Below are 27,208 nucleotides of genomic sequence, written 5' to 3' on the forward strand. Positions count from 1 at the left end.
CTCTGCTGAAGTGTAACTTGTTTGCCCTTGTTCAGCGCAGTTTACATGAGCGCTTCAAAACGAAACAAAACAATGAGCTCCTCTCTGGAACTCACTACTTTTCAATCCTTCAAGCCTTTGTGCTCACAGAGCAGCCGCAAAGTTGCGCGACCTGTCTTTGCAAAGAACCGTCGCGTAAGCCACAGTGATTCTGAATTGTTTAAGGAATTCATTGAAGTAAAGCACTTCACTGCTAAATTAAGGCCAGGCATTTAAGGTCACTAGGAACATAAGTAACACCCGCCCCCAACTTCTTCGCTTAGTGCTCTTCCAGATTACTTTGGAACCATTCAAACCGTCATCAATAGGCAGAGATGTATGCATTTTATGGGAAGGTATACGAAAGCAGAATGCCTTTTTGAAAAGGCATCACCGGAGAATATAGAGATGCAAGTAATTTCTTAAATGAAAAAACTATAGGCTAGACCACTCAGGTAATTCTTCATATAAAAACACTTTATCAAATGTTGCAGGGCTCCAGGAAACAATTGCACTTTATTTTTGTAACTGTCCTCTCCTGCCAGCAAAACAAATCACACGCTGGAGGTTGAAGGATTTCAAATATTGCAAACATATTTTAATTTTGGAACTTTGTACAAACGTGGGCTAGATACAGAAGTGGTCATGACAGGAGGGAAAAGGGGGGTTCTTATTGCCTGCAAATTTTCACAGAGACGTAGAAATACCGAAGGCAAGTTTCTGGACAATCAACGAGATGAGAAAGTTTTTAAATTTGCAAGAGAGAAGATGCAACACTTGCAGTGGTGTGTGTGTTTTTCCTGGCAGTCCTTGGAGATCCTCTTGCCTTTTATACAAAGCAAAATCAAAGGACTAGGGACCAAGTTTTTCTTTTAAATGCATGTCTCCTAAGAATGAAGAAAAAGCAAGAGACCGACAACAGAAACAAAACACAACAGCGACAAACCATGGGAAATACATTTTCGGGCTGCAATTGTTGCAAATGAAATGCCTGCTCTGAACAGTTTCCAGTGATGACTGCCTGTAGTATTGCGCAATGTACAATGTCTGCTCTCCCGTCCGATTACAGGAAGAGAAACGGCAACGCGACAAACAGAAAGGGATGGAGCCCACACTCCATGCTGGCATTCTCAAAAGTGCAAAGCAAAGCTACATAGAAAAATATGCAACCCCCACCCCACCCTGGCCACTGTCTTCAAAATGCCCTCGGCATTAAACACCCCTGCCCCAATACCACCCCCTTTCCCCCTTTCCAGCCCACCTTTCCTCCCTCACAAGTGGGATGAATTTTACACCATAGCATCGGGGCATTAAGGCAAAACCATAAACGCGAAGTGTGAGGACAAGTTACGGAACAAACACTCATGAGGGGAAGCAGGTGGTCAGCCGTCTTCTTCGTCGCTGTCCTTCATTGTGATGCCTTGAAGTCCGCTCCCATCAGAGACAGAGACTGTGGCTTCCTCTACTGTCAGACGGCTGTGGACGGTGTCGTATGTTTTGCTGTTCAGGGTTCCTTCCAGCACGCCCTGCAGCCTGAAGTCTCGATAGGTCTTCTGTAGCGACAAGAGAATATTTTCAGCAAAGGGTCAGTTCTTTTCTTTTGTAGCTCCCAAAAAATGTCAGTCTCGTCGAAGGGGGCAGATGGAATGAAGGCCTGATAAAGGGTTGGGAAAAGGTATGTGGAATAGAATTGGCGAATTAACGTGGCTTGATAAATGGATGCGTAATCCTCACGTGACAATATTGAAAATGTTAACTAATGCTGATGGATAAAAGGAAAAAATGGAATGTGAATTAGAACTATGAAATATAAGCAGCAATAAGGGTTAATTATGGACACATCTAAGAAGGGGGTGGGAAGTCTTTCTGTTGTTGAAAAAGTATTAAATTTGCTCAGTGTTTTAACAAATCCACAACAATATGGAAAATCAAAAAGAATCAATTGGCAAAAAAAGGGAATAGTAAGTAAAAAGCAGACCATTGGACTGTTTTGATCACAGCAGTCTACCATGGCATCTTCAGAACAGCGTTCACTGAACTGGTGCCCTCCAGATATTTTGGACTACAACTCCCATCAGCCTATCTGCCAGGTAGCATGATTTTTTCTGGGAGCTGTAGTCCAGAACATCTGGAGGGCAACAGCTCCTCTGGGGCTTGGGATGATGTCTGTGCCAGCCTTGTATTTGAGATCCTTTAACTCAGTGTTTCCCAAACTTGGGTCTCCAGCTGTTTTTGGACTACAGCTCCCCTAGCTAGCAGGACCAGTAAGCAGGAATGATGGGAATTGTAGTCCCAAATTAGAGATGTCAAGGATTGGAGCTGGAATGTTCTGGATGGAAATCACATGCTCTTAACCCTAAGCTATGCTTCCTCCTTCAACACAACACACGAGAACGGGATCCCAGCCCCCAAGCCCCAGAGTGTATTGCTGTAGGCAAGGGAGAGCTATTTAAATGTTTTGTTTATGGTGCTAAAAAGCCTGAAAGTAGTTCTCAGTGTAACATCTCCCAACAGAAAGTTCTTTTCCGGTACCTTTCATAGTGTGTGTGTGTGTAAGAGAGAGAGCTGCATTACACAAAAACAGGGAAGAAAACAGCACTCTTTCAAAAAAAAAAAAAAAGTAGCATTCTTTCACATGCTTTCCAAAGAAACGTATCAAACTCTCATCAAGTAATTGCTGTGTCTTGAATGAGCTGGCTCTTAAACTTAATGAGCAACTCTCCAATAGCCTGTGTGGCTTGGGGATGCTTTCTCCTGGAGGTTATCAGGAAGAGCAGCAGCTCTGGGAATCGCTCGCCTTGAGTAAGGACAAATATTTAATTTAATACATGGCTCTGCCATAACGGTATAGCTCAGGTACAGCACAATTGCCCGAGCAATGGTTCCACCAGCAGAATCTGGACTAATGAAAGACACTGGCCGATTGCTGCAATGTAGGCTGCGTTTCATTGTCACATGCAGCAAAACATACAGGCTTACAAAGGTGTTGGGCTGACAGCCACTGGGAATCAGGACTGTTCTAAAGGCTCTTTTTGCTTTGATCTGCGGAGTTGGGAGACAACTACCCTGAATACAAAAAGACCGTGCTCTGTTAACCTTAAATCACAAGAATGTTAAAACAGGCGCTTAAAAACAAGATCGTACTTATTATTGCTTTACATTTCCAAAGTGAAACACATCTTGGATGGTTTACATGTCCTTTAGATGCATGATGATTATTCTGAACCGAGGACTATATTTTTCATGATCAACTGCAATAAACAACCATCTGAATACCAAAATACGGCTCCAGATTGAGATCCAGTGCTAACAACTAAGCAAGTGTGCCGAATCGTGGCCCTGCCTGTGGCAGGAATGCCAGAAACACTAGTGCTTCTGAACTGGAAAATAAGACTTCAGTTCAATGCGCAAACTCTTCAGTTGATCGTGCTGAAGGCTTGATCAATTCATCTCTTTTAAACTACTTTTGTAGAATTTTTTTTACTCATGCAAAACTAGTGATCCATATTAATAATAAAAGAGTTATATAAATAATTGTAGGAGCTGCAAATGCAATTTAAATCCCCTTTGCTACGTGTATGCACTCACACAAATTCCACTCGGTGGTGCTTGGCCCCTGAAATCACCTTGGGAGCTGTAGGATCCAATTTGCTGGCAGGGGAAATGTTCCCATCAGTCAATCTCCATTTGTGCAGCCTTCCATTTTTGCACCTGATAAGTAGCTGAACAGATTCAGATAGGCCTTCAGACCACTAAATCACCTCACCAATCACTCATTAAGTGGCCTTTTGGGTTTCTGTTCTGCAGTGTTCTGGCCTCCGGGGACATGCTTATTAGACGCTAGCTGCTTGTACAATTTGGCTTATATACACCACTCTAGATTTGCTGGAGTGACTTCCATTGCGAAGCACAGATTCAGCTACTAAACAAATTATTCTTTCTGCCGGTCCCAGATAATTCTAAAAGGCACCTTTTCACTGCAAATAAGATGGGTACTAGTGCATTGCTTTGCTTCAGCCCTTTCAAGCAAGTGCTGTAGCCGGTTTGGTGCGGCTCATAAATCACTGAGACCAAGACCATAAGAACTAATTCAACGTTCCCAATCTCTAGCTGTGTTGGACTAGAACTCCCATCAGTGCCAGCCAAGCTAGCTGATGGGAGCTCTAGTCTCAAAACAGCTGAAGGGTAACAGGTTTGGAACAAGTGATGTAATCTCATCTCAGCTGTGAACTCATTGGGCTGCCCTCCCATTTTTAAAAGTGGAATATCCACCTTACAGCAGTTGAACTAACGAATGAACTGAAGTGCTTCAAAGCTTTGGGGAAATTGTTATATTGATGCATATGATGCACAATATCTGGGATACAGCAATGTCTGAGCGTCTCACCAGACACAAGAAGGCAATTAAAGGCATAACGAAGAGAGATATCTTCCAAGAAATGTGGACCCCATTCTTTAACTATGTTAATGACCAAAATCAAGACCTCCTTATATCAATTACTCAATATTTTCAGTGGAGGGTTACATTAATATGTTTGAATGTTGAATGTGTCAGTTTATGTCTAGAGACAAACACTTGGATGTACTGCTAGGTAAGTATTCAATGGTTATTGTGTTAGTTTAAAAACCAATAAAATTGCTTTTTTTTAAAAAAAAAGGCCAGAAGAATTCATTGTTTGCTTCTCTTTTCAATTTTGCAGTGCAATCAAATTCTAATATATTTACCTTCACTATCTTGATGAGAGTCTTCAGCTGATAGATATGAAGCTGCAGTTCTAATCTATCAGCCAGCCACACGCATATGATTTTCATAGAGTTACTGTACCATTGCTGTTAAGAAAAAAGAAGAGGCAGTAAATATATATATATATATATAGATATGTCCTGTCCGCCATTATTTATTTAGTGACGAGAGGCAAATTGGACCCTTCAAACGGGCTGCAAATCAGCCCTTGAAGTCAACGATGCCTTGATCCCGGTCAGTAAAACGGCAAGTGTCGTTGCTAGGAAATTGGCAAACTTGACCTGAATTGGTCTTCACGCGAATTAGCATTAGCAAAAACTCCTCAGTGCCGTTGAGCTGGGCCATCTTCATGTGAAAGAGTGTTTCGCACATCGCGATCTGTAGGCAAAAAGGAGTGTTCCGTGTGCACGCTCGCATGAAATAACTGATTGCTAAAACAGTAGGGGGAAGAAGATTATTTACGGAGACGAAGGGGAAAATTGCACAGCTCTGCAAGTTTCACTTAGCAAAAAGGGAAATGAAGTCTAATGGAAGAAGAGGGCATCCGACGATGAAACACAATTCCTGCCGTTTTTTGCAGTTCTCACTCTCTTACCAAGGGTGTAATGAAATAGAGAGGGTGGGTGGGGAGGCAGACAGATGCTAAAATTGGGATGAGGGAACTGATAATGTATAACACAAAGGTTGCAGGTTTGATCCCCATATGGGGCAGCTGCATATTCCTGCATTGCAGGGGGTAGGAAGGGACCCTGAAAATCATCAATTCTGTGATTCTGAGCCACCATAGCCGCTAGAGGGCCATAAAATTTGTGTCCCGGGCTTTTTAGACTCATCTATGCATGTACTAAGGATGCGGGTGGCGCTGTGGTCTAAATCACTAAGCCTCTTGGGCTTGCCGATCAGGTCGGCGGTTCGAATCCCTGTGATGGAGTGAGCTCCCATTGCTCAGTCCCTGCTCCTGCCAACCTAGAAGTTCGAAAGCACGTCAAAGTGCAAGTAGAGAAATAGGTACCACTCCGGTGGGAAGGTAAACGGCGTTTCTGTGCGCTGCTCTGGTTCACCAGAAGCGGCTTAGTCATGCTGGCCACATGACCTGGAAGCTGTACGCCGGCTCCCTCGGCCAGTAAAGCGAGATGAGCACTGCAACCCCAGAGTCGGTCACAACTGGACCTAATGGTCAGGGGGCCCTTTACCTTTACCTGAAACCAAAGCGGTGCATTGGTTGCCAGATGTGATTTCCATCCCCCGCCCCCAGCTCTCCTACCGCACTAATCACATCCCTTATTGGGAAGTCTGGGCTTTTAGGAAAATAGGTTGTTGTTTTTTGCAAGAGCTCCAAACCAGCTAATTTCACAGCCTGGGATGTGACTGAATCTCTCTCAAAAAGAGAGACTGTTTGGAGCACCCTGACCCGCTTCAGCTACAATGGGTCTCAGGGATAAAGGCAGCTGCGGTCCAGAAACATCTTGTGGGCCAAAGGTTCCTATCCATGAGGTAAATACTGACCTAAGGAAAGGCAAAGGCATTTTGGAGTTGGCCAGGGCACTACTTGGTTGCTTACTAGGTATATTCAATGTTCTTAATCGAAGATGTTAGGAAGGCTTTAGCTAAAATAAGTAGCATTGATATTTAACCAGTCGCCAAGGCAAAATAGAAAAACAAACCACCTCTGTAGCGTCTGTCTTTCTCAGTATCAATTACTAAACAGAACCCTGTGGTCAAAGTATGAAAAACAGAGTGGTGGTTTCATTTTGGAGCAAAATTGCATTTGGAGAGAATTAGCACTTCAGGGCTTTCTTAAAAAAAGGGGGAAAAAAGAAGCTGCTTTAAACCTTTTCCTCTTTTCCTAACATATTTTCCTCTTTCTTTACAATAGGAGAGGGTATGTATATATTTGTGTATGTGCGCACACACAAGAAATGGGGAACACAAAGCTTCAGGGAGTGGAGGCTACATGAATACGGTTTAGTACACGCAGCCAGAACCAAGCAAGTAGAAATTAGGGCTGAAGAAAGGTGCCCTGGCTAAACAACAACAACATCAACAACATCAATAATGCCGCTCCCATCTTGCAGCTTATTATGTGCATGTTAGGCTGAGCAGTGAAATAACAGCATATTAAATAATGAACAGTTAACCAGATAATCATCTTCCTTTGGTTTCTAATGCCTGGCAGTTCTTTACTTCCTGCCCTTAAAAAAACCTCTCGTCTATTCCCTCTCTGGGCAGCGGAGATCAGAAGGATCTTCCATTGTGTCTCTTGGGAAGCACAAGATATTACCCAGCCAAGGAGCTGCTAAACTTCCTCTGTGCACTTCCTCCAAAAGCACAGGCAGAGGCACTGTCATGCTGCCCAAGCAGGCACCCCTGGATTTTTGGCACCCCAAGGGGGAGCCTATTTTGTCTCTCTGGTTGGACAAGCCCTGGCAACAAAGGAAAGATTGAAACGACGGCAAGTACACTCCCAGATACCACTGAGCTAATGATAACATTCACAGCCCGCCAGTATGCTTTCTGCTCAAAGCCCAGCTAAATGGGGAATTGCACCAATGGCGACATGTTTCGATACAGCTTGTGCTGAGGAAATTCCTTGGAACTGAGTCCCAAAGCAGCACTTCTAGAACAGCAGTTGGGGAACCGGATGCATCTGGCAGGTTCCAAAGTAGACCTGATCCTAGCCAGGCTTGCAGTAGGCCTTGCATTTAAATTCCGCACTGGTGGCAAGCCCTGTTTTCGGCAGGGACCTACTCCACTTGGGAGCTCATGACTGGTGTTCCTGAGTGGAGACAACCCCCAGCAGGACTTGTGATTGGCTTTGCATTTCAATGATGCTGTGTTATGAGTTATGATTCCCAGTACCCTTAACAAATTACATTTCCTGAGATTCTTTGGCCGAAGCCCATCTGCTCTAGGACTGCTAGCCATGATTTTAAAATTTTGAAATATAAATTCTGAGGCTTCGTAGTGTTACTATTTCAAAATAAGGATATTGTTGAACACAATACCTAGCCACCATTTGTTGTTTAGCACCTGCAAAGGCTGTGAACAGGCATGCAAATATATGCAAATGAGGAGTTTCTTTTTTGCTTATTATCTATTTCTGACATACTCTCTTCAGAGCTGAATCCCGGCTATAGGAAGTAAGCAAACATTAAAAGATGAGTGCCTTGCAGAGTTTGCTTTTACGAGTCTTGTTCACACTATATATATATAATATTTTAAAAAGATTATTGATTAGAAGTTATTTTTAAAATCCATGGATAACAGGTGGCATTCAAATAAATGCTGTCAGCCACATTGGGATGAGTGTCATGTCGCTTAACAGATGGTATCTGAGTGAATTCACTGCGACAATAAATTCGCTCACCTGATCACTCTCTCAACCACCATTTGGTCTTTTGTATCTATTCATTGTTACATGCAATATGATAGACCCAATCTGTTCTCTTATCAACCAGACCTTGGGAAGAATTAACCTCGGAGGTGTGCAACACGACCCAGTGCTGCCCATTTCCATGGGAAGACCGGCACCCTCGACGAGAAAAGTGGCCCACGTTGCGGGCCGTCGATTAGCGATGCAAAGGAGACTGGGCATCAAACAATTAAGTCGGGAGCAGAAGTGGTGCCACTTTGCACAAATGAGCAAGCTGCAGCTTGTCGAAGGAAGTGTTGTGATTTGTCGTTCCCTGAAAAGGAAATTAATGGGGTTGCGGGAGGCTAATAGAGAAAAGAACCTTGGCCGAAGTCACTCCCCTAAACACACAAATGCCATGTGCCCCGTGCACACACATCAAACAGGGCCCTCTGCTTGCTGTTGCCCCTTCCTGTGAACCTTTAAATGCTAAAATCACTGTTTAGCACTGGACAGGATAAGCTGGTAAACAGCGCCGGGTCCGGAATGTTACATTTAGCATGATCCTTCTTTTTATTTAGTTGCAAGTAGCAGGGTAGACTAGGGCGGAAAGCCCTGAGAAGTGTTAATCACGATCATGATTTCTAATAGCCATTTTACAATATCCATTTCTATTTAAGTCACACTGCTGCTGTCTTCCATTCCTTACTAGTAGAAAACGAGCCTTGTGTAGCACCGAATGCATTTCTATTTGGAAGTCAAAAGGACCACAGGATTTTTGACTGGAGTATTTTGCAGGTTGGATTTGTCCAACCTACAGCAAAGGGTGCTTGGATGCGCATAAGGTTTTCGGAAATAAAGGCAGGTTAAAGAAATCCCCATGCCTGAAAGGGGAAGCGCCGACGTGCTTCTTACAGCATCCAGAACACACACCTGGGAAGTCTTTTTTCACTTTAGCATAAAGATACACAGTCAAACGGAGCCTTACTGGCTGAGAGGCAATGCACATCGAAGGTTGTAATTGCGGAAGCATCTTTGGGAAGGTATATTGCACATTTTGGGTGCAATCTTCCCAGCAAACACTGCCGCTGTACCAGACGGACTTGTTTTGAAGATGATTGCAAAAGCCTCCCAAACGAAATCACATCACTGCTAAAGTCCCAATCATGCTTGATCTTACCCCAATCTCTCACAGGCTCAAAACAGGGCTTGCAGAGCTGCGGTTGGATCCCAAGCTTTCGTTTGCTTACAGGAGGGTTCCTCCTGTTGACGGAACAAAATCTTGGGATCCAACCCGGTGTAAGACAGAACAGCACAATAAGGTTCACCGCGGCTGCTAACCATGGCGGCTGCTCACTCCCTCAAGTATTGCAGGCAGTATGACTCTGAATACCAGTCACCTCTGATTACGAATAGGGAAAGTGCTGGCTGTGCTCCTGCTTGCTTCCCGCAGGCAACACAATTTAGGAAGGATGTTGACAAGCTGGAAGTGTGCCAAGGAGGGTGACTGGGATGATCAAGGGTCTAGAAGCCAAGCCTTATCAGGAGCAGTTGAAGGAGCTTGGGATGTTTAGCTTGGAAAAGAGGAGACTGAGAGGAGATATGATAGCCATCTTCAAATATCTCAAGGGCTGTCCCAGGTAACGGGGATCAAGCTTTATTTTCCTCCTGCTCTGGAGGGTAGGACTCCAACCAATGGCTTCGAGTTACCAGAAAGGAGATTCTGACTAAACATCAGGAAAAACTTTATGACAGTATGAGCTGTTTGGCAGTGGAATAGTCTCCCACAGGAGGTTGCAGACTCTCTTGGATGTTTCATCTGAGATTCCTGCATTGCAGTGGATTGGACTAGATGCCTCAAGGAGTCCCTTCCAACTCCACAGTTATTCTATCCAGTAGGCTACTGTGAGAACAGGAGTAGATGGGTCTTTGGTCTGAACCAGCAGGGCTCTTCTCATATTCAGTGCAAAAATATACTAAATTAAATGACAACCCACAGGTAATGTTTCTTTACAAGGACAGGCAGTGCTCAAATTGTATGACAGTGGGGTGGGAGCGGAAGGGCCCGTAACAAAATTTGTAAGCTCCACCTCTGACTCCAACCAATCTTAGCCAAACCATTCCCTTCCGGAGCCTTCAAAATAAAATGGCTACGGCGGTGAAAGCTAAGGAAGCCAGACTCCCTCTGCATTTTGAGCACAGTAAAGCTATACCTTTATTTGTCTCAAACAACGTTCACTGGCAGTATGCAAGCTTTTTGTGTTTTTAAGACAAACAAGTATTATTATCTTTCGCATCAATGCTAGACTCCAAAGTTCTTACAGTAAAAACAACAATACTTTTCAATGACACCCCAAATAATCACATTCCCCTGAGCTTGGAGGAGGGAAAATTGAAAAGGCATTACATTGTGCCCTGATGTCAATTCTATGGCATTATTGCTTTTTTGTTGTTGCTGCGCTGTTGCCTACACAGGAATAAAACAGAAAGTGTATATTATATATATATTTTTCACACCAGTGCATGACAGCAGCCAACCATTTTAAAAGAAAATTTGTTCTCTCCCTCCCCCCCCCCCCCAAATACATAGTTCAGACAGCTCCTGTAAGGGCATGTATTACTTCATTTTCCCTTGAAATATCTCTTTTGAAGTTAAAAAAAAAAAGAGGGAAAAAAAGGAAAGGCTAGGGTTGACTCTGCAAGACCCCTGTATTTATTCACACTTATTGTGCATGACTGTAGACTGGTAAATCATATTAGCGACCCGTCTTTCCATCAAGCTGCTACTTGCTTTCCAGCCCTAGGAAGGTTCAACAAATCAACAGGAGCACGGAAAACAGAACATCAGTCTAATCTAGTGTTTAAGGTGAAGTTTTCAAACCCAATCTAAGAAGATCTTTAGAGCAAGTAAGAAGCTGAAGGGCTCAGAAGGTGGTATTGACAATGAAAGAGTGTTGAAATATTGAGAAGCGCAGCACTTGTGCATTTTTAATAACCAGAGGGTCAACAAGGACACAGCTCACTCCGTGCCAATAGTTGCCACCGACTATGGAAATTGCCACACCAGGGCCGTAAACGCTTTCAGTTCATCAGCTTTCTTAAACACCCTAAACCCCCTCAGCGGACCTTTAGTCTTGAATTAACAAACCAAAGCAATGAAAGAGGGTGCAGCTTGAATGGCTGGCGTTGATCCCCAACTGCGTCCAGCACTGCTACAGGCGCTGAAAAACTCTCTCCATTGTCAATAGAAATTGACAAACCCTCCTCTCTTAAATAGTACAGCTGAGCCAGGCTGGATCCACGCAGCTGTAAAGGGCTCCACTCTCAGGGCCCGGGAGCACTAACAATGGAACAAGCATGAGCTCTTTGTCAGCCTCAGACTTGGCAATTTTCTAACAAGGATTAAAGTTGTTTCTCGGCAGTGCCGGTGAAAAGAGATTTAGCAACATACCGAGCTTTCTTCAGCCAAGTTAAAGAGAAGTAGTTAAGGAATTTCATTATTCGGCCGGCCATTGGAAATACAAAACAAATATATTCAATATTCACAATCCCTACCTCGCTCAACTACTAATCTATAACGTTCTGAGACAGAGCCTACTAAACTGAACATTTGTCTCTTGGGGAGGGGGGTAAACACATTGCAGATTATTTTTTTTTAAAAAAAAGATTATTATTTTTTTTAAAAAAAGATGCAGCTGTTTGCTACCTGGAACGAAGACTCAATATGTACTAATACACAAAGCCGTAGACCTCGGAGTCCTGATATTCCTACTTTTGAATCGCCAGACCACATAGGGATTTTCTTTGGCTTGGCTCTTCTGGCGACCGGTCACTGATGAAGAGGAAGGCGGGTGGTGGTGATGGGGAGGAGAATATAGTACCTTTTGCCTCTCAAGGAGCAGAGCGGCATTTCCCACCAATTAAGGGCACAATCCTGCCAGGCCCAAAATGAATAGGGCTGGGACAGCAGACAGCACAAACCGTGAAATAATATTACATGATTAGGAACCAGCGCTGCAAAGATCCCGGTGGATCCTCTTTCGTGGTGTTAGTTGCAGTCCTAGATAACGGCAAAACCACACATTCAGTGGAAAAGATCTGCTTTATTAAGATGGCAGGAGCTGAGGAGCAGAGCCGCACGCCGCTAAATAAGAGACTTTGTTATTTTAGATGCTGCAACGTTGTCTAGCGATGGGTGAAAATGCAGTATTGGCCGAATTAACAACATGCTCAGGGATTCAGAGAAGAATGTTTGTAATTGCATGGATAATAGAGAACTTAGTTTAATCAAATGCAGGTAAAAACAAAAAAAAAGAAAAACCCAGAAGCTCTGTCCGTTTACCTATTAAGGCACAGCCAGGGAGGTGAAAAAACTCCTAGGATTTTAGCCACAATGTCTCTGTCATTTGCAGTATTATATTAAACGACGGCACTGCAGAGAGTGATGGCAAAAGGGCTACCCAAATTCTATGCGGGGGGAGAAACATGTTAGTTTTCAAACCAACTATATACATATATAAATAGATAGCACTTCAGATCATCACATCTATTGAGCAACTGGTTCATTTGCAGAATGGTGAACGGCTCAAGTAACGACAGATTACACAGACACACCTCTTTGCATAAACATGCTTCATTATCACGGTACATCATTTATGTTTCTCTCCCATGATTTCAGGCTCCTCTACCTTTCACTACCTTTCTACAATAAAATAGAATTTTCGTAAATAATTGGCTAGAACGCCTTTCCAAAGGTCTGAATTTTCAAAATAAAATCTAAGACAGTATTTAAAGGTCACCCAAAACATTTATTTTATTTTATGCTGAAGGAGAAAAGGAAGCAAACAGACCTGCTTGGGAGAACATAAAAGGCTTCTCCCCCACAAAAGAAACCCTCTGTTTTGTCCATATAAATGTGCAATTGTAGGTATAAGAGCAAGTGATCAGAGAGAGATTTGGATGCTCTCCATTATGCATATGTGGTTGAAAATTAATGGCCTATTAAGCCCCCTACCCTTCCCCTGCAAAGTTCAACTTCATAATTGAAACCGCCTACAATCTTCCATTATGGTGTGTGTCACCTCCTTAATTATCCTAGATCAGCTAATTTATAGTTTGATGGTCTCCAGTCAATACACTTGAAATTAATATTGCCTAAAAAAAAAACACCAAAAACACCCGCTACTGCGTTTTTTGTAATGCTAAGTCACATCTGTAAAACTCTGCCTGTGTCAGAATTAATTTTATACAATTACCCTACATTTGGTTTGTTAGTACAGTTGATTTGGAGAGTGTAAATGTGTGGGGAGGGAGGATCGGGAGCAGAGTTTAAAAACCGCCTTGTGATTTTATGATGCAAAATATTTTTAACCACCGATGCCCAATTCACATGGTCTGAACTGGATTTTAGAGGACAGATGGCCTCCGTATGGAAGGGAAGTGAAACGAGATTGGGAGAAATGAAGAATCTGTGCTTTCCAAGGATCTCGACCCTTTCACCCTTTGGGTTACTATGGTTCCAACCAATAACAATACTCCATAGCTTCAGAAGCAGATGTATAGCTAGCTGGGAGTGGGATTTAGTCCCTCGGCAGCTATTGGTGTGTGGGCAAGAGAGAGAGATTTCGCCTTGAAGCCAAACGATGCTGACAGCTCTTTTCAGGGGAGTTGCATGGAGAGCTTTGGTTTTGCAGCCCATTCAAAACATTCCCCAGCTATCTCCCTTTGCTTTAGGAAGAGAACGGGCAACTGGCAGCCTACCAACAAATGGGCATGCTTTTTAGGAAAAAACACATTCAGCCAAAAGCAAAGCTCCTTAGGAGGAGGAGCTCCACTCTGTATACTTCTGTGTCAGGGCTAAACCTCATTCAGATACCCTTGTGCAGTACTCTGACGCAAAGGGTTGCTTGATCAGAGCTACAACCCATTATTTCACAATACCTCCTTCTCCCCATATAGCCCCCTCCAAACCAAGGGGCATGGCGTTCCAGGGGAAGTGGGTCCTGACAATGAGCCCCACTTCACCCATCAATTCATTCAAATATTTATAAATCACACTTGCACAAAATCACAACGGGAGTGATAAAATTGCAACAAGAGCGAAAGCACAAATTAAAACTTTGGTGAGAACATCAATAAATACTGGTTGGTAAGAAGAAAATTCCATTGCTAAGGTCTGTCTGAATAAGGCCATTTTGAGGAGACACCTTAAAAAAAGGCAAGGATGATTTCTGACAAATCTCTACTGCCACACTGAAGACTCAGTCCCTAGTAGAGGTGTGAGGAGCCACAAAAATTGCCCCATCAGAGGATCTCAAAGACTGAGGTGGAGCAGAAAGGACCAGATGATGCTGATGGTACTTTGGGCCTAAGACGTTAGCGAATTAACAAAATTCACAGAACTGAACCTGACCCGGGAGCAAATTGGCAGTAAGAAATAAAGCTTCATTGTGGAAATGGAATTGGCGCAAATCCTTATTTAAAGGATTATGTTGAAACCAGAATTAACGCAAAACAATCTGTTTACCAACTAATGCAGTTTTAAATGGCATTGTTTACGACCTGCCTATCCCTTGTGCCTTCCCATGCATATGGTAGGCATAGAATGGAATCAAAACTCTGCACAGGGGGTGGGGAACACAGACCTAGACACCTGCAATGTTATTTCTACTTTTAAATATTATGTTCTAACATAGATGCTTCTTGCACTATGGGACTTGCAGAAGTGGCACGTGGAATTCCCTCTCCGCCAATCCTTGCACCTGATCTTCAGTGCCCTGCCGTGTTCCAGTTCTGCAGCTCCCTTGAGCAGACGCCGCAAAGTTTCCATATTGCGGCGCACCGAGCCGTAGCTTTGCAATGCAGACAGACAACCGCCCACTTAATGTTACGTGAGATTTTCAATCAACACAGCTCCGCAAGAGGTGGAAGGCGACAATATGAAATATATTCAAAGGCAGCCTCCTCTACTTAGATGGTTTCCCCCCTCTTTTCGTAAACAAAAGGAGTAGAGTCAAATCTCCTTGGGCACAGAGCCACTCCAACAGCTGTTGAACTCTTCTTCCCTAAATACACTGGTTCTGTACTACTATGAGGCTTTGGGTAAGTAAACAGAGCTTAACTAAGTGCAATTAAATATCTAACTCTCTCTATATATTAAAAGTCACTTGGTTTGTTTCCATCACATTTGGGTGCTTGGAGAATCAATCATCTTCTGCTGTAGGTGAAAAGATTCTGACAACAATCCTAGAAGAGGATTCTAAGATGATGTTACAGCCTTATATGATTTCCCCTCACTGGGGAAGAAAAGCATCTAGGATGCTGCTGGCTGCCTAGAATGGGGGATTTTCTTTCCATGGAGAAAAGTGGGAAGAATGTGGGATACAAGAATGGTGGAGCGCCTTGAAATTGGGGTGGGAAACCTGTGACCCTCCAGATGGGACTTCAACTCCCTGGCACTTCAACTCCCAACAGTCCCAGCCAGAACAATGACTCAAGGATGATGGGAGTTCAACACATCTGTACTACAGGCCCATCCTGCGGGCCTCCTCTGTTGCCATTGATTTGAGCTGTTCAGCCCGATGCTTGCTGTAAAATGGCCCAGATGTGATTGTGTCAAAAGCATAATGATGGCTTTTGCTGTCCAATCAGTAGTGCTCAGTCAGGGTCACAAGTTGATTATTCCTTCCTCATAAGAACAGCTTGCTGGATAAAGCCAATGGACTACCTAATTCAGCATCCTGTTTTCACAGCGGCTAACCGGATGCCTGAGGAAAACCCACAAGCTCAGCATCCAACAAGGAAGGAATACAGAGAACAGAATCTAATCAAAACAAATGCAGCCCTGTATACTACAAAAGTATAATATGTACTGGATGTCCCAATGCAATTGGTATTAAGACTCAAAATAATATCCAAACGTATATACGTAGAGTCACAAAGAAATATACACCGTATTTTTCACTCCATAAGACACACTTTCCCCCTCTTAAAATCTAAGGGGAAATGTCTGTGCATCTTATGGAGTGAATGTGTGGTTCCTGGGGCTGGGGGGGGGGGGCGGGTTTCCCCTGCCAGCCCCACAAGCTCTGGGAGCAGCGGGAAGGCTGCACTCAGCCTTTCTGCTGCTCCCCAACCTGCTCTTTGGGGCTGGCGGTGGGGGAAAACCGGGCTTCCCCCACCGCCAGCCCCACAAGCCCTGGGAAGTCTTCACGCGGCTATCCCTGGCTTTTGCGGGAGGTGGGGGAAGGGACAGAGTGAGGCTCTCCCACTTCCCCCACCTCCCGCAAAAGCCAGGGATAGCCGCGGTCCCTTTAAAGAGTGCACGGCTCTTGCAGGAGGTGGGGGAAGGGACAGAGCGAGTTTCTCCCACTTCCCCCACCTCTCGCAAAAGCCCCCAAAAGCCGCACTCCCTTTAAAGAGCTGCGCGGAGTGTGTGTGTGGCTCTTGGGGGCTTTTCCCTTCTCCCTTCTCGGGGAAAAGCCTGCAAGCGCCGCACACACACTCCACGCAGCTCATGAAAGGGAGCGCTGAGCAGAGCCTGGGATGCATACAGGCTCTGCTCAGCGCTCCCTTTAAAGAATATTTTTTTTCCTTGAATTCCCCCCCCCCCCCAAAAAAAGTAGGTGCGCCTTGTGGTCAGGTGCACCTTATGGAGCGAAAAATACGGTATATATGCATACAGTTTTGCAAATTGCTATTCAATATGTAATTGAGGAAAACCCGCAAGCAGGATTTGAACACAAGAGCACTCTCTCTTCCTGTCAGAACCATTTCTGTGTCCAACAGTGAAAGTAGAGCACAACCATCATGGCTAGCAGCCATTGATAGCCGTGTCATCCATCAATTTGTCTCATCTTCTTTTAAAGAAGCCATCACTTATCCCTTGCCTGGGAATAAAACTGCTGCAGACACTCAACTGATGAAATGCTTCTGTCTTGCCACACTAAGCTGATATTTCGATATTCACTTTCCATCTTAAATGGGTCTAATTCATCCAAACTGAAAAAGCAAGATATGGCATTAACTCATTTAATCACATGCCACGATATATGAGGTTCCCTTTGCACATATCTCTCTGCTATTGGAACCACAGGATACGTAGAAGTATCCTGGGCTTCTTGCCTAGATTATATTCTGCTGTGATGGGATGAGGGTGGCACTGTGGTCTAAACCACCGAGCCTCTTGGGCTTGCTGATCAGAAGGTCAGTGGTTTGAATCCCTGTGATGGAGTGAGCTCCTGTTGCTCTGTCCCAGCTCCTGCCAACCTAGCAGTTTGAAAGCACGTCAAGTGCAAGTAGATAAATAGGTACCACTGCGGTGGGAAGGTAAACAGTGTTTCTGTGCACTCTGGTTTCCATCATGGTGTTCCGTTGCACCAGAAGCAGTTTAGATGACTAAACCACATGACTGGCCACATGACCTGGAAAGCTGTCTGTGGACAAACGCCGGCTCCCTCGGCCTGAAAGCGAGATGAGCGCTGCAACCCCAGTCAACTTTGACTGGACTTAACCGTCCAGGGGTCCTTTACCTTTTACCTTATATTCTGCTATCCTGCCTGAAACCTTTCCCATGCTATATACCACAAGCTCCTTAGTTTGTAATTAATTTTTTTTTAAAAGTATATACCACTTGACACTAAGGGGGAAAAACCTCCAAGGCAGTTAAGATAGGAAACAGAGAAAGAGTCAAATGGCAAGCTCAAATATTGGGTAGTCATATCTGTGTTCCACTTTAAAAGAATGCATCCTCTGTTGGAACAAGGAACAATGAAAAAGATACGGAACTGGGAATGTTGGAAGTGTAAAGAAGTTGAAGGGTCATTCCTCTACATGTGGTGGTCTTGCAGCATAATTAAAGATTATTAAGAAGTAATGTAAAATGAACTTTAAAGCAGTACCAACGAAAGAAGTGTGGCACCTTAAAATGTTGGAATATGCGGGATTAGCAGTAGACTAAGACATCAAGATGGAAAATGGTTTAAGGAGGACTGAATAATATACAGTGGTACCTCCGCTTAAGAACTTAATTCGTTCCGGAGGTCCGTTCTTAACCTGAAACTGTTCTTAACCTGAGGTACCACTGCGATGCTACTGCACGATTTCTGTTCTCATCCTGAAGCAAAGTTCTTAACCTGAGGTACTATTTCTGGGTTAGTGGAGTCTGTAACCTGAAGCATCTGTAACCCGAGGTACTACTGTATAAGTATATAGATTACATGGAAAAACTATGATAAACAGACAATTAACTTAGCAGGATGTTAGTAAGTAAGAACAAGAGATAAGGAGAGCAGAACAGAAAGGATTGGAAAACTAAGAAGATGTGGGAGGGAGTGGATTATAAAAGGAGCCATGGAAGGAGAGGAAGGGAAATCCACTAATGTTTGTATCTTTGAAAGCAATAGAAGACGTAACAATTTTGAATTGTATTTGAAATGCAGACACACACACACACACACACACACACACACACAGTGGCATAGCAATAGCACCTGCAAATTTTGTGCAAATGTGCGCTCTCTCTTTTTTGGTGATGCATAAATGGTCACCCTAAACCAGTAACAGTTATGGAAGCTATTCTTTAAAAAAAGCCTATGGCATTACATTTCCTAATCAAACATCTGCTGGAAAGAGCTCAGTCACACTGGCTACCCTAATGCTGGGACAGACCCTTCTGCCACTGTTTACCATTAGGATCTGCAATAGGGTGTTGCAGTGCAGTGCATCTTTTCCCCAGAACAGGAGTTCTGCCCTTCTGGATGCCAGCCAGCTAGCCAGGCCTTCAAGCTCTGGGATACTGTAAGTTGTAAGGAATTCACCTTCCAGCCTCTCCTAGGGGAACATTTTTCTTTTTCTGCTGACAGTCAATATTCCATGGCTCCATGAGGACACTGGGCATGCTTAACGCTCATTGATACATACCCTCCAACATTTCACTGATGAAAATAGGAGAACAACAACAACAATTTTACTATCTATATCCCGCCCATCTGACTGGTTTGCCCCAGCCACTCTGGGTGGCTTCCAACATATATAAAAACATAGGTAAAGGTAAAGGGACCCCTGACCATTAGGTCCAGTCGTAACCGACTCTGGGGTTTGCGGCGCTCATCTCGCTTTATTGGCTGAGGGAGCCGGCGTACAGCTTCCGGGTCGTGTGGCCAGCATGACTAAGCCGCTTCTGGCGAACCAGAGCAGCACACGGAAACACTGTTTACCTTCCTGCTGGAGCAGTACCTATTTATCTACTTGCACTTTGATGTGCTTTCGAACTGCTAGGTGGGCAGGAGCAGGGACCGAGCAACGGGAGCTCACCCCATCGCAGGGATTCGAACCACCGACCTTCTGATCGGCAAGTCCTAGGCTCTGTGGTTTAACCCATAGCGCCGCCTGCATTAAACATTAAAAAGCTTACCTATACAGGGCTGCCTTCAGATGGCTTGGGGAGTCGGATAACTCCATACCCTCCAACATTTCTCCAATGAAAATAGGAACGTCCTAAGAAGAAGCGGGACATTCCAGTGTCAAATCATAACCTGGGACAGCTTCTGTAAATCTGGGACTGTCCCTGGAAAATAGGGACACCTGGGGGGTGTCTGTTGATATATATACCCTTTTCTGTTTTGTAAAAATCAACACTAGAAACATCTTTACATCTGCATACCTCTGGGTTCACCTCCCTCTTGTCTCTTATTGACCTCAGTTTGGGTCCATTCCAGCTGGTATTCACCCACCCAAGTTCGCTATTAAGACAGAATTATGATTATATCCACCACCACTCCCTGGTATCTCTGTAAGAATTATTATGTTTCTCCGCAAAGACTTCCAGAAAAGAAAAAGCTGCTGCTATGAACACTGGCAGGCTTCCCCCCCTTCTTTCTCTCTTGAGCTAGGTAACACATACAAACAGCACACCGGCAAAGTAGTACATATTTGTCTTTAGAAACTGTGAGCTTCTCCTGCTGATTAAATGTGTGTATATTTACAGTACATGCAGAAATCAATAAACCCTCAATGGTGCCTGCGCCTGGCACTTCATGGTGGAAAAAAAATATGACCTGAGACAATCCAAATGGTAGAGATCCTATTGATTTTTCCTGACTGCACGGAACGAGGAGGCAGCAGTCCCAGTTAACACTCTCCAACTGATTCACCTACAGTTTCAGAGCTATTACGGCTGGATATATCCCATTGATCTGAGTAAGGTGAAATACCATTTTAAAAATACTCCTTGATAAAAGTTCTGTATAATTGTGAACTACCCACTTTTTTTCTGCTTGCTCCTGATGACATGGGGGCTGTTTATTTAATTCTAAGACAGAGATTTATGAAGCTCCTCACCAGCATTTATAGGGTGCTTTAAATCAACATTTTTGGTTGTACTTGAGGGTCACTTAAATCAGTGTTTTTCAACCTTTTTTGGGCAAAGGCACACTTGTTTCATGAAAAAAAATCACGAGGCACACCACCATTAGAAAATGTTAAAAAATTTAACTCTGTGCCTATATTGACTATATATAAAGTAATTCTCTTGAATAGGAGTCAAATAAACACAAAGAAAGTATTTTATAATTACTTTATTATGAAATAGTAAGTAAACAGAAATATGAAAAATTATAAAATACTTTATTTTTAAATCTTTCTAATTTTTCAATTTTTCCCACGGCACACCAGGGAACATCTCGCGGCACACCAGTGTGCCGCGGAACAGTGGTTGAAAAACACTGACTTAAATGTAGGTTTGTTTAAAATTTTTGTCCAATTAACTACACTGAAATCTGTGATGCTCAAACCCTATTTTGATGCAGTATAAATATACTACAACATTCTGATACTTCACAATATTGCTATAGAATGCAGATGTTTTGCAACGTTACAGAAATAGCTGTAAAGCATCCTTGGATTGTGAAATATTACGGAACGCATTTTAATTACTGTTGCCACATGCACAGACTATAAAACAGACATGTCTAATCAAAGCTTTAAAAAAATACTAAACAAAGTCTTTAAGACTTCGTTTTGTTTCAAAAATCGATTTCAAATCAAAATGAGTTTACTAAATCTGAAAATTGCTGATAAAAATCATCATGTTTCATGGATGTTAAAATGCTACTCTGGGTTACAGTTACAATGCTGTTTTTGAACTATCTTTGTAAAATGCACAGGACTCATGGGGGAAATGTCATTTTACTGGACAGGAGCTCTTCACGTAAATTCTTTATCAGGATACAACATATAGACTTTTCTATATATGGAGGATCATTGTTTCTCAGAACTAGGGAAGTTTGAAGATGTCGGGCCAATGACATGATTAGGCTTGTGAAGAGAAAGTGGCAGGATTCATTCTGAAGGTGCAACCTGCTGATTGAATCATGACTCAGTGTGGGATGTGTGTTTGCTCAGAGAAAATCATCCTCGTGGGTTTTTGGCCTGAGAACTGTGTCACCACAGTGGTACAAGGAAGAACAAAGAGACAGGGGGGAAGAACTACATCTGGACTAGTTAACCCATATTTGGACCCCAACAGGGCACCAAGAATCTGCACAGACAAAACTGTGTAACCACATTATAACAACTTTAAGAACATCTGCGTGAGCTTGCTTTTCTCTCCTCCCTCCTATTCCTTCTTCCTTGTTTGTCATGTCTTAGACCATGGGTAGGCAAACTAAGGCCTAGGGGCCAGATCTGGCCCAATCGCCTAATAATAATAATAATAATAATAATAATAATAATAATAATAATTTATTATTTATACCCCGCCCATCTGGCTGGGTTTCCCCAGCCACTCTGGGTGGCTTCCAACAGAACACTAAAATACAATAACCTATTAAACATTATAAGCTTCCCTAAACAGGGCTGCCTTCAGATGTCTAAAAGTCTGGTAGCTGTTCTTCTCTTTGACATCTGGTGGGAGGGCGTTCCACAGGGCGGGTGCCACTACCGAGAAGGCCCTCTGCCTGGTTCCCTGTAACTTGGCTTCTCGTAGTGAGGGAACTGCCAGAAGGCCCTCGGTGCTGGACCTCAGTGTCCGTGCAGAACGATGGAGGTGGAAACGCTCCTTCTAAATCTGGCCAGAGTAGAGTAGAATGCATCCTTTATTTAAAATGCATCTCTGGGTTATTTGTGGGGCATAGGAATTTGTTCATTTCCACCCCCTCTCAAAGTATAGTCCCCCCCCCAAGGTCTGAGGGACAGTGGACCGGCCCCCTGCTGAAAAGGTATTCTGACTCCTGTCTTAGACTGTAAGACTGAGGACAGGAACCGTCTTGGTACTGACTTTTTAAAGCCATTCTGGGAGCCATCATGGCTAAAGGATGCAATAGAAATGAGTTAAATAAATAAATGGAAATACATAAATGCATAACCAATTCTGGCCGGGCAGCAAAATTAAAAACTATACCTCGGCAGTTCCAAATCAAAGGCATTAAAAATCTAAACAATGTTTACATCGTCAAGCTATTGGCCATACTCCCAATCTCCTAAAACCAGGGGTAGAGAAATGGCATAAATGCAGAAAGTAAGGGCAATCTCTTATGAGATGAATGTTGAAAGACTGAGCAAGTGAAGTTTAAGCAGTATGAACAAACTTAAGCAGCGCTGGTAGGCTGAGAGCTGTGTTCAGCTGCTGAGGCAACTCAGCGATTCATAAAACAGAACAAGTGGAAGCCAGAAACAGAACATCGCAATGCAGAATGTTCCTTTTAAGGGTTCAGTTGGTGAACGATGCCTTCTTTTCAGGAAATTCCAGTCCATTCCCTCAGTTTACTTTCTCTCCTACCCACAATGTTCAGTTGGCAGCCTGTGACTAGAGTATGCTTAGTTCTCACTGGACTGTTCTTCTTTCCCACATAGCCAATTTTGGGGGGAGACTTTACAGAATCAACTTGGCCTGAACTATCACAAGCCTTCTAAACACAAACCACTTCATTTCGGAGGACAGGACACAAACTATTATGGCAAAGTTGACTATAATAAGGAATCATTTTCAAGTGTATATAACTGCGTAAGTGTATGAACCAGTATTATATTATTGTGTTTTTACTATTCTTTTGTTGGGAGCAGCCCAGAGTGGCTGGGGCACCCTAGTCGGAGGGGCGGCATATAAATAAATAACGAATAATAATAATAGTAATTACTGCTACTATTATTATTATTATTATTATTATTATTATTATTATACAGTATTTCCCTCTCTCCTACCTTTCAGGGTCCACCAGGACCACCCGGTCCAAGTTAGATATGTTCCCTATGATGGTGTCAGCATAAAATAAAGAGTTGGTCCACTATCCTCAGTAGGCACTATTAAGGGATATCAGTTTGCTTTTGTTTTATAATGTATCTTGTGTTCTCATTTTGTATTTTTTTGTTGTGAACCGCCCTGGGCTGTTCAGATGAAAGGCGGTATATTATTATTATTATTATTATTATTATTATTATTATTATTATTCCATTTTATTTTGACGAGTTCCATTTGTTGAAAGGCAGGCAGTGAATATTCTCAGGGAGATAGGAAATCTTTATTAGCCCTTACTTGAAATATTTTGATCCTTTTTAAGCACATTTCAAAGGTGATTGACCGAGAGAGCAATTCATCAAGCCCTGTGGTTGCACAACCTCCACTTATTTTAATAAGGCTTGTGAGGGACCAATCCAAACCCCACTGAGATGAAAGGTGGCTGTTCTCAGCAGTGCTCGGTGGATTGCACTTTGTGTGTGTGTGTGCATCTGTGCACACGCACGCCTGCGTGCGAGGCACCTTCTCTCACAACAGCCTGTTAACGTGTTTGGAAATTTACAAGATTTGCTCTTTCATGCCGTATGGGGGGAAACCTGATGCTACAAAAGAACGTTCAAAAGGAGGCAATTATTTCCCCACCCCCAACGACGGAGAAAACCTCTGATTGATTCTTATATGAAGGGGCTTTTTGTTACCCAAGCGGGACAAAAAAAAAAAAATAGGAAAAAAAAGGGAGAAAAGGCACAATTAAAGGTGAGTTTAAAGCTCACTAGAAATGTACAGAGCATCAGCAAAATCTGAGCAGTGCTCCGCTTTGGAATTGTTTTTCTACTTCTCAGTTCTTTTAAATGGTTTTCTATGGCAGGGACATTTTTCTTAATTAGTCACAGCTAATTAGTGTTCTGGCATAGACAAGTAATCAGAAATGTCAGAGCTGCAAGGCTACATCTCCCTAATCCTTTGATAATAATTTAGCCTCCTGGGAGGGCCTCAAGCTGCGGTAAGTAGTGGCTTGACAATAAGGCGAAATTAGGTGGGCAGCAGACCATTAGGATAGAGAAATAAAAAAGCACTACCAGGTCCTGCTGAGCACCATCAGGCAACTAACTACATTGCCAGATGAGGTGCCTGTTTAAGCTGGTGTTGTTAATTAGCTGATTCTACCAGACCTGCTGCATATGCCCAGGTGCATCAGGCAAAAATGTCTCTTTCTGGCTTTGTGCCAAGTGACGGTTGTGTTCTTTCTGAGCTTCTCGAAACCCGATAGCAGAAGTCCACATATTTCTCAAAGATTATTTTGACTTATCAAAGAAATACGCAGCTCAACAAGCTACAATGCATTGTCTGGTGAAGCTCCCTCTAGGGAGTTAGTCACGCTTCTCTCAAATTTCCCCCGATTTTCATTCTCATGCAGGCTTTCGATTCAGGAAGAGGACTTTTAAGAGCTCACTAGCCCAGTCTCAACTTGCAGGAGATATTCTGGCATAGAATCGAGATCAAAAGAAGAGCTTGCTTTAAAAAAAGAAAGAGAGAGCGTCAAAGCCCCAAACTTGCAAACGATAATTTAACGTGGCAAAACGGAAGATGATGCGCTGAAACTCACTTGACAAGGTTGTAATCTGAGAACGAGCTGTTTTGAAAGCTGAAGTTTGTATCTTAAAAGAGCGGGAGAAAACACACACAGAGACACTGAATTATGACAATGAATACTAAGTGTGAATTATTAAAGGTAAAGGTAAAGGGACCCCTGACCATTAGGTCCAGTCGTAACCGACTCTGGGGTTTGCGACGCTCATCTCACTTTATTGGCTGAGGGAGCCGGCGTACAGCTTCTGAGTCATGTGGCCAGCATGACTAAGCCGCTTCTGGCAAACCAGAGCAGCACACAGAAATGCCATTTACCTTCCCACCGGAGCGGTACCTATTTATCTACTTGCACTTGATGTGCTTTCAAACTGTTAGGTTGGCAGGAGCAGCAACCGAGCAATGGGAGCTCACCCCGTCGCAGGGATTCAAACCGCCGACCTTCTGATCGGCAAGTCCTAGGCTCTGTGGTTTAACCCACAGTGCCACCCGTGTCCCTCCAAGTGTGAATTATTAGGACAGAGTTAAAACAGACTTCAACAGGACAGACAAGTGCTACTGAAACCAAAGCAGTATCGAAAATATTGATGGCAAAAAAGCATTCAAACATAACATAAATAAGTTATGAGAGTCCAGGCCACAGTGGCAGGATGCTACCATTCGATGTAATAAATCTCCATATGTACAAAGCTCAGTCTTGGGTGGGCTCTTAAAATGCATCATAGGCTGCCATGTGGCCAACCAGCAAGTTCCTTGAAGGAAGGGCAGAATGCAGAAGTAATGCATATAGTATTTTCTTAAGACTGAGAACAAATGCTCACAGATCTCCTTTATGACACCACAAATTTCAGAAAAAGAAACCAAGCAGCCTCTTGTATATCACAGAGCCTGCATTAGCCTATGCCTTCCTTCGACGGGAAAATGCTGGAAATGTGGTAAATGTTATTAGCATTCAATTCAGATTGTTGTTATACCCCCAAATCATGGAACCATCTGTTTCATTGGATGCAAAAAAATAAACATTAAAATGCACATCAAGAATGGTTATGACCAAGTCAAGAGTGCCGTTCCCATACGACTGGCCTTCGACATGAAAGCATTGCTTGTACTACAAAACAAAGGTCAGAGAAAGTCAAAACCAACAAAAATAGCAGATCATATGCATTGGTCGCTCCAGTCCTTCAAAGTCAACAGATTCTGCCAGCTTAAACTCTAGGTCACAGAAAACGTTCTTACCAACTCCTTCCTTATGTGCAACATGAGGCATGTACTTAGGCAGAGATTTAGCATTCAATGCCAGTAATATATTGGTAGCAGAGAAATCACCTCTCGTTTTAACCCAGCACCCAGAAGTGAATTGACCGAAGCTGATTAAAGGAGAAGGAGGAGAAGGAGGAGGAGGAGGAGGAGGAGGAGGAGGGAAAGGACCATTTTCAGGGGCAGCTTTCAAGCTGCTGAAATGGCGTAGCTACCCCAACCGCCCTTGGCCAACATTTGAACAAGATCTTTTGGGAAGGCCGCACTGGTCTCGCTCCCACAAGCTACTAATGTCTTGCCAACTTTGTGCAGATTCAAAGTTGGAACAGGAAGGCAAGGGCATCGAGAGAGGTGTTCTTGTGGCTGGCCCTTGACACCGGAGCCCCTGTCTTTTGGAAACTCCACCAAGCCAATAATATTTCCCAGAAATACGACAATTCTTTTTGGTTTTCAAGTGAGTGGTAAGGCCTGAGATTCAACAGCTGCAGAGTTCCTTTAATCTATTCTGGGCATATGGTATTTCACATTTTAATTGGGCATATTGTTAACTACTCCAGTCCCTAGAGATAGGGTGGGTTATACATGGAAATGGGCTATGGAGGAGGGAATCACTGGAGGTACTCAAAAGATGTACATAGCTTCGCGACAAAGTTTCTGACCAAATGTGTTACAGGGGTGCATTTAAACTAAGAGCCGATTCGAACGGTTGGATTTTTCTACGTATTCATATGTATGATCGCATGGAGACTAGCTAGCGTGAACATGTGGAGAGCCAGCAGCAATTTCTGTGATTGCAACTACTGGAAAAAATGAAGCCATGATCACACCAAGCTTTTGCAAAACATCTGTTTAATCAGGACAAAGTTAGTATTGTAGATTGACCCTCCAAATGGAAGAAAACTCCATTGGACACATTTGAAAGCTTGGGCAGAAAGAAAGGGACAACTTGTGCTCAATTATTACACTGTAATTACCCTATTTTTTGCCCTATAAGACTCACTTTTTCCCTCCTAAAAAG

General features: G+C 43.3%; 1 protein-coding gene across 18 annotated transcripts in view; it reads right to left on the bottom strand.

Moving 5' to 3' along the window:
* Nucleotides 1-594: 594 nt before the first annotated feature.
* CADPS2 (calcium dependent secretion activator 2) overlaps nt 595-27,208 on the bottom strand; it is a 333,758-nt gene continuing 307,144 nt past the window's right edge. For all 18 annotated transcript variants that reach the window (XR_014555332.1, XR_014555333.1, XR_014555334.1 and 15 more), the window contains 2 exons: nt 4,744-4,848; nt 595-1,571 (listed from right to left, as the gene is read on the bottom strand). Coding sequence is in view for 14 of the 18 variants with exons in the window: in XM_083698926.1 (XP_083555052.1) it covers nt 1,401-1,571; nt 4,744-4,848 (276 nt within the window). In the remaining 4 variants the exon portion in view is untranslated. The remainder of the gene's footprint in view (nt 1,572-4,743; nt 4,849-27,208) is intronic.

This window comes from Podarcis gaigeae (genome assembly GCF_964106915.1).
Source record: "Podarcis gaigeae genome assembly, chromosome: 10".
Taxonomy (NCBI): Eukaryota; Metazoa; Chordata; class Lepidosauria; order Squamata; family Lacertidae; genus Podarcis; species Podarcis gaigeae.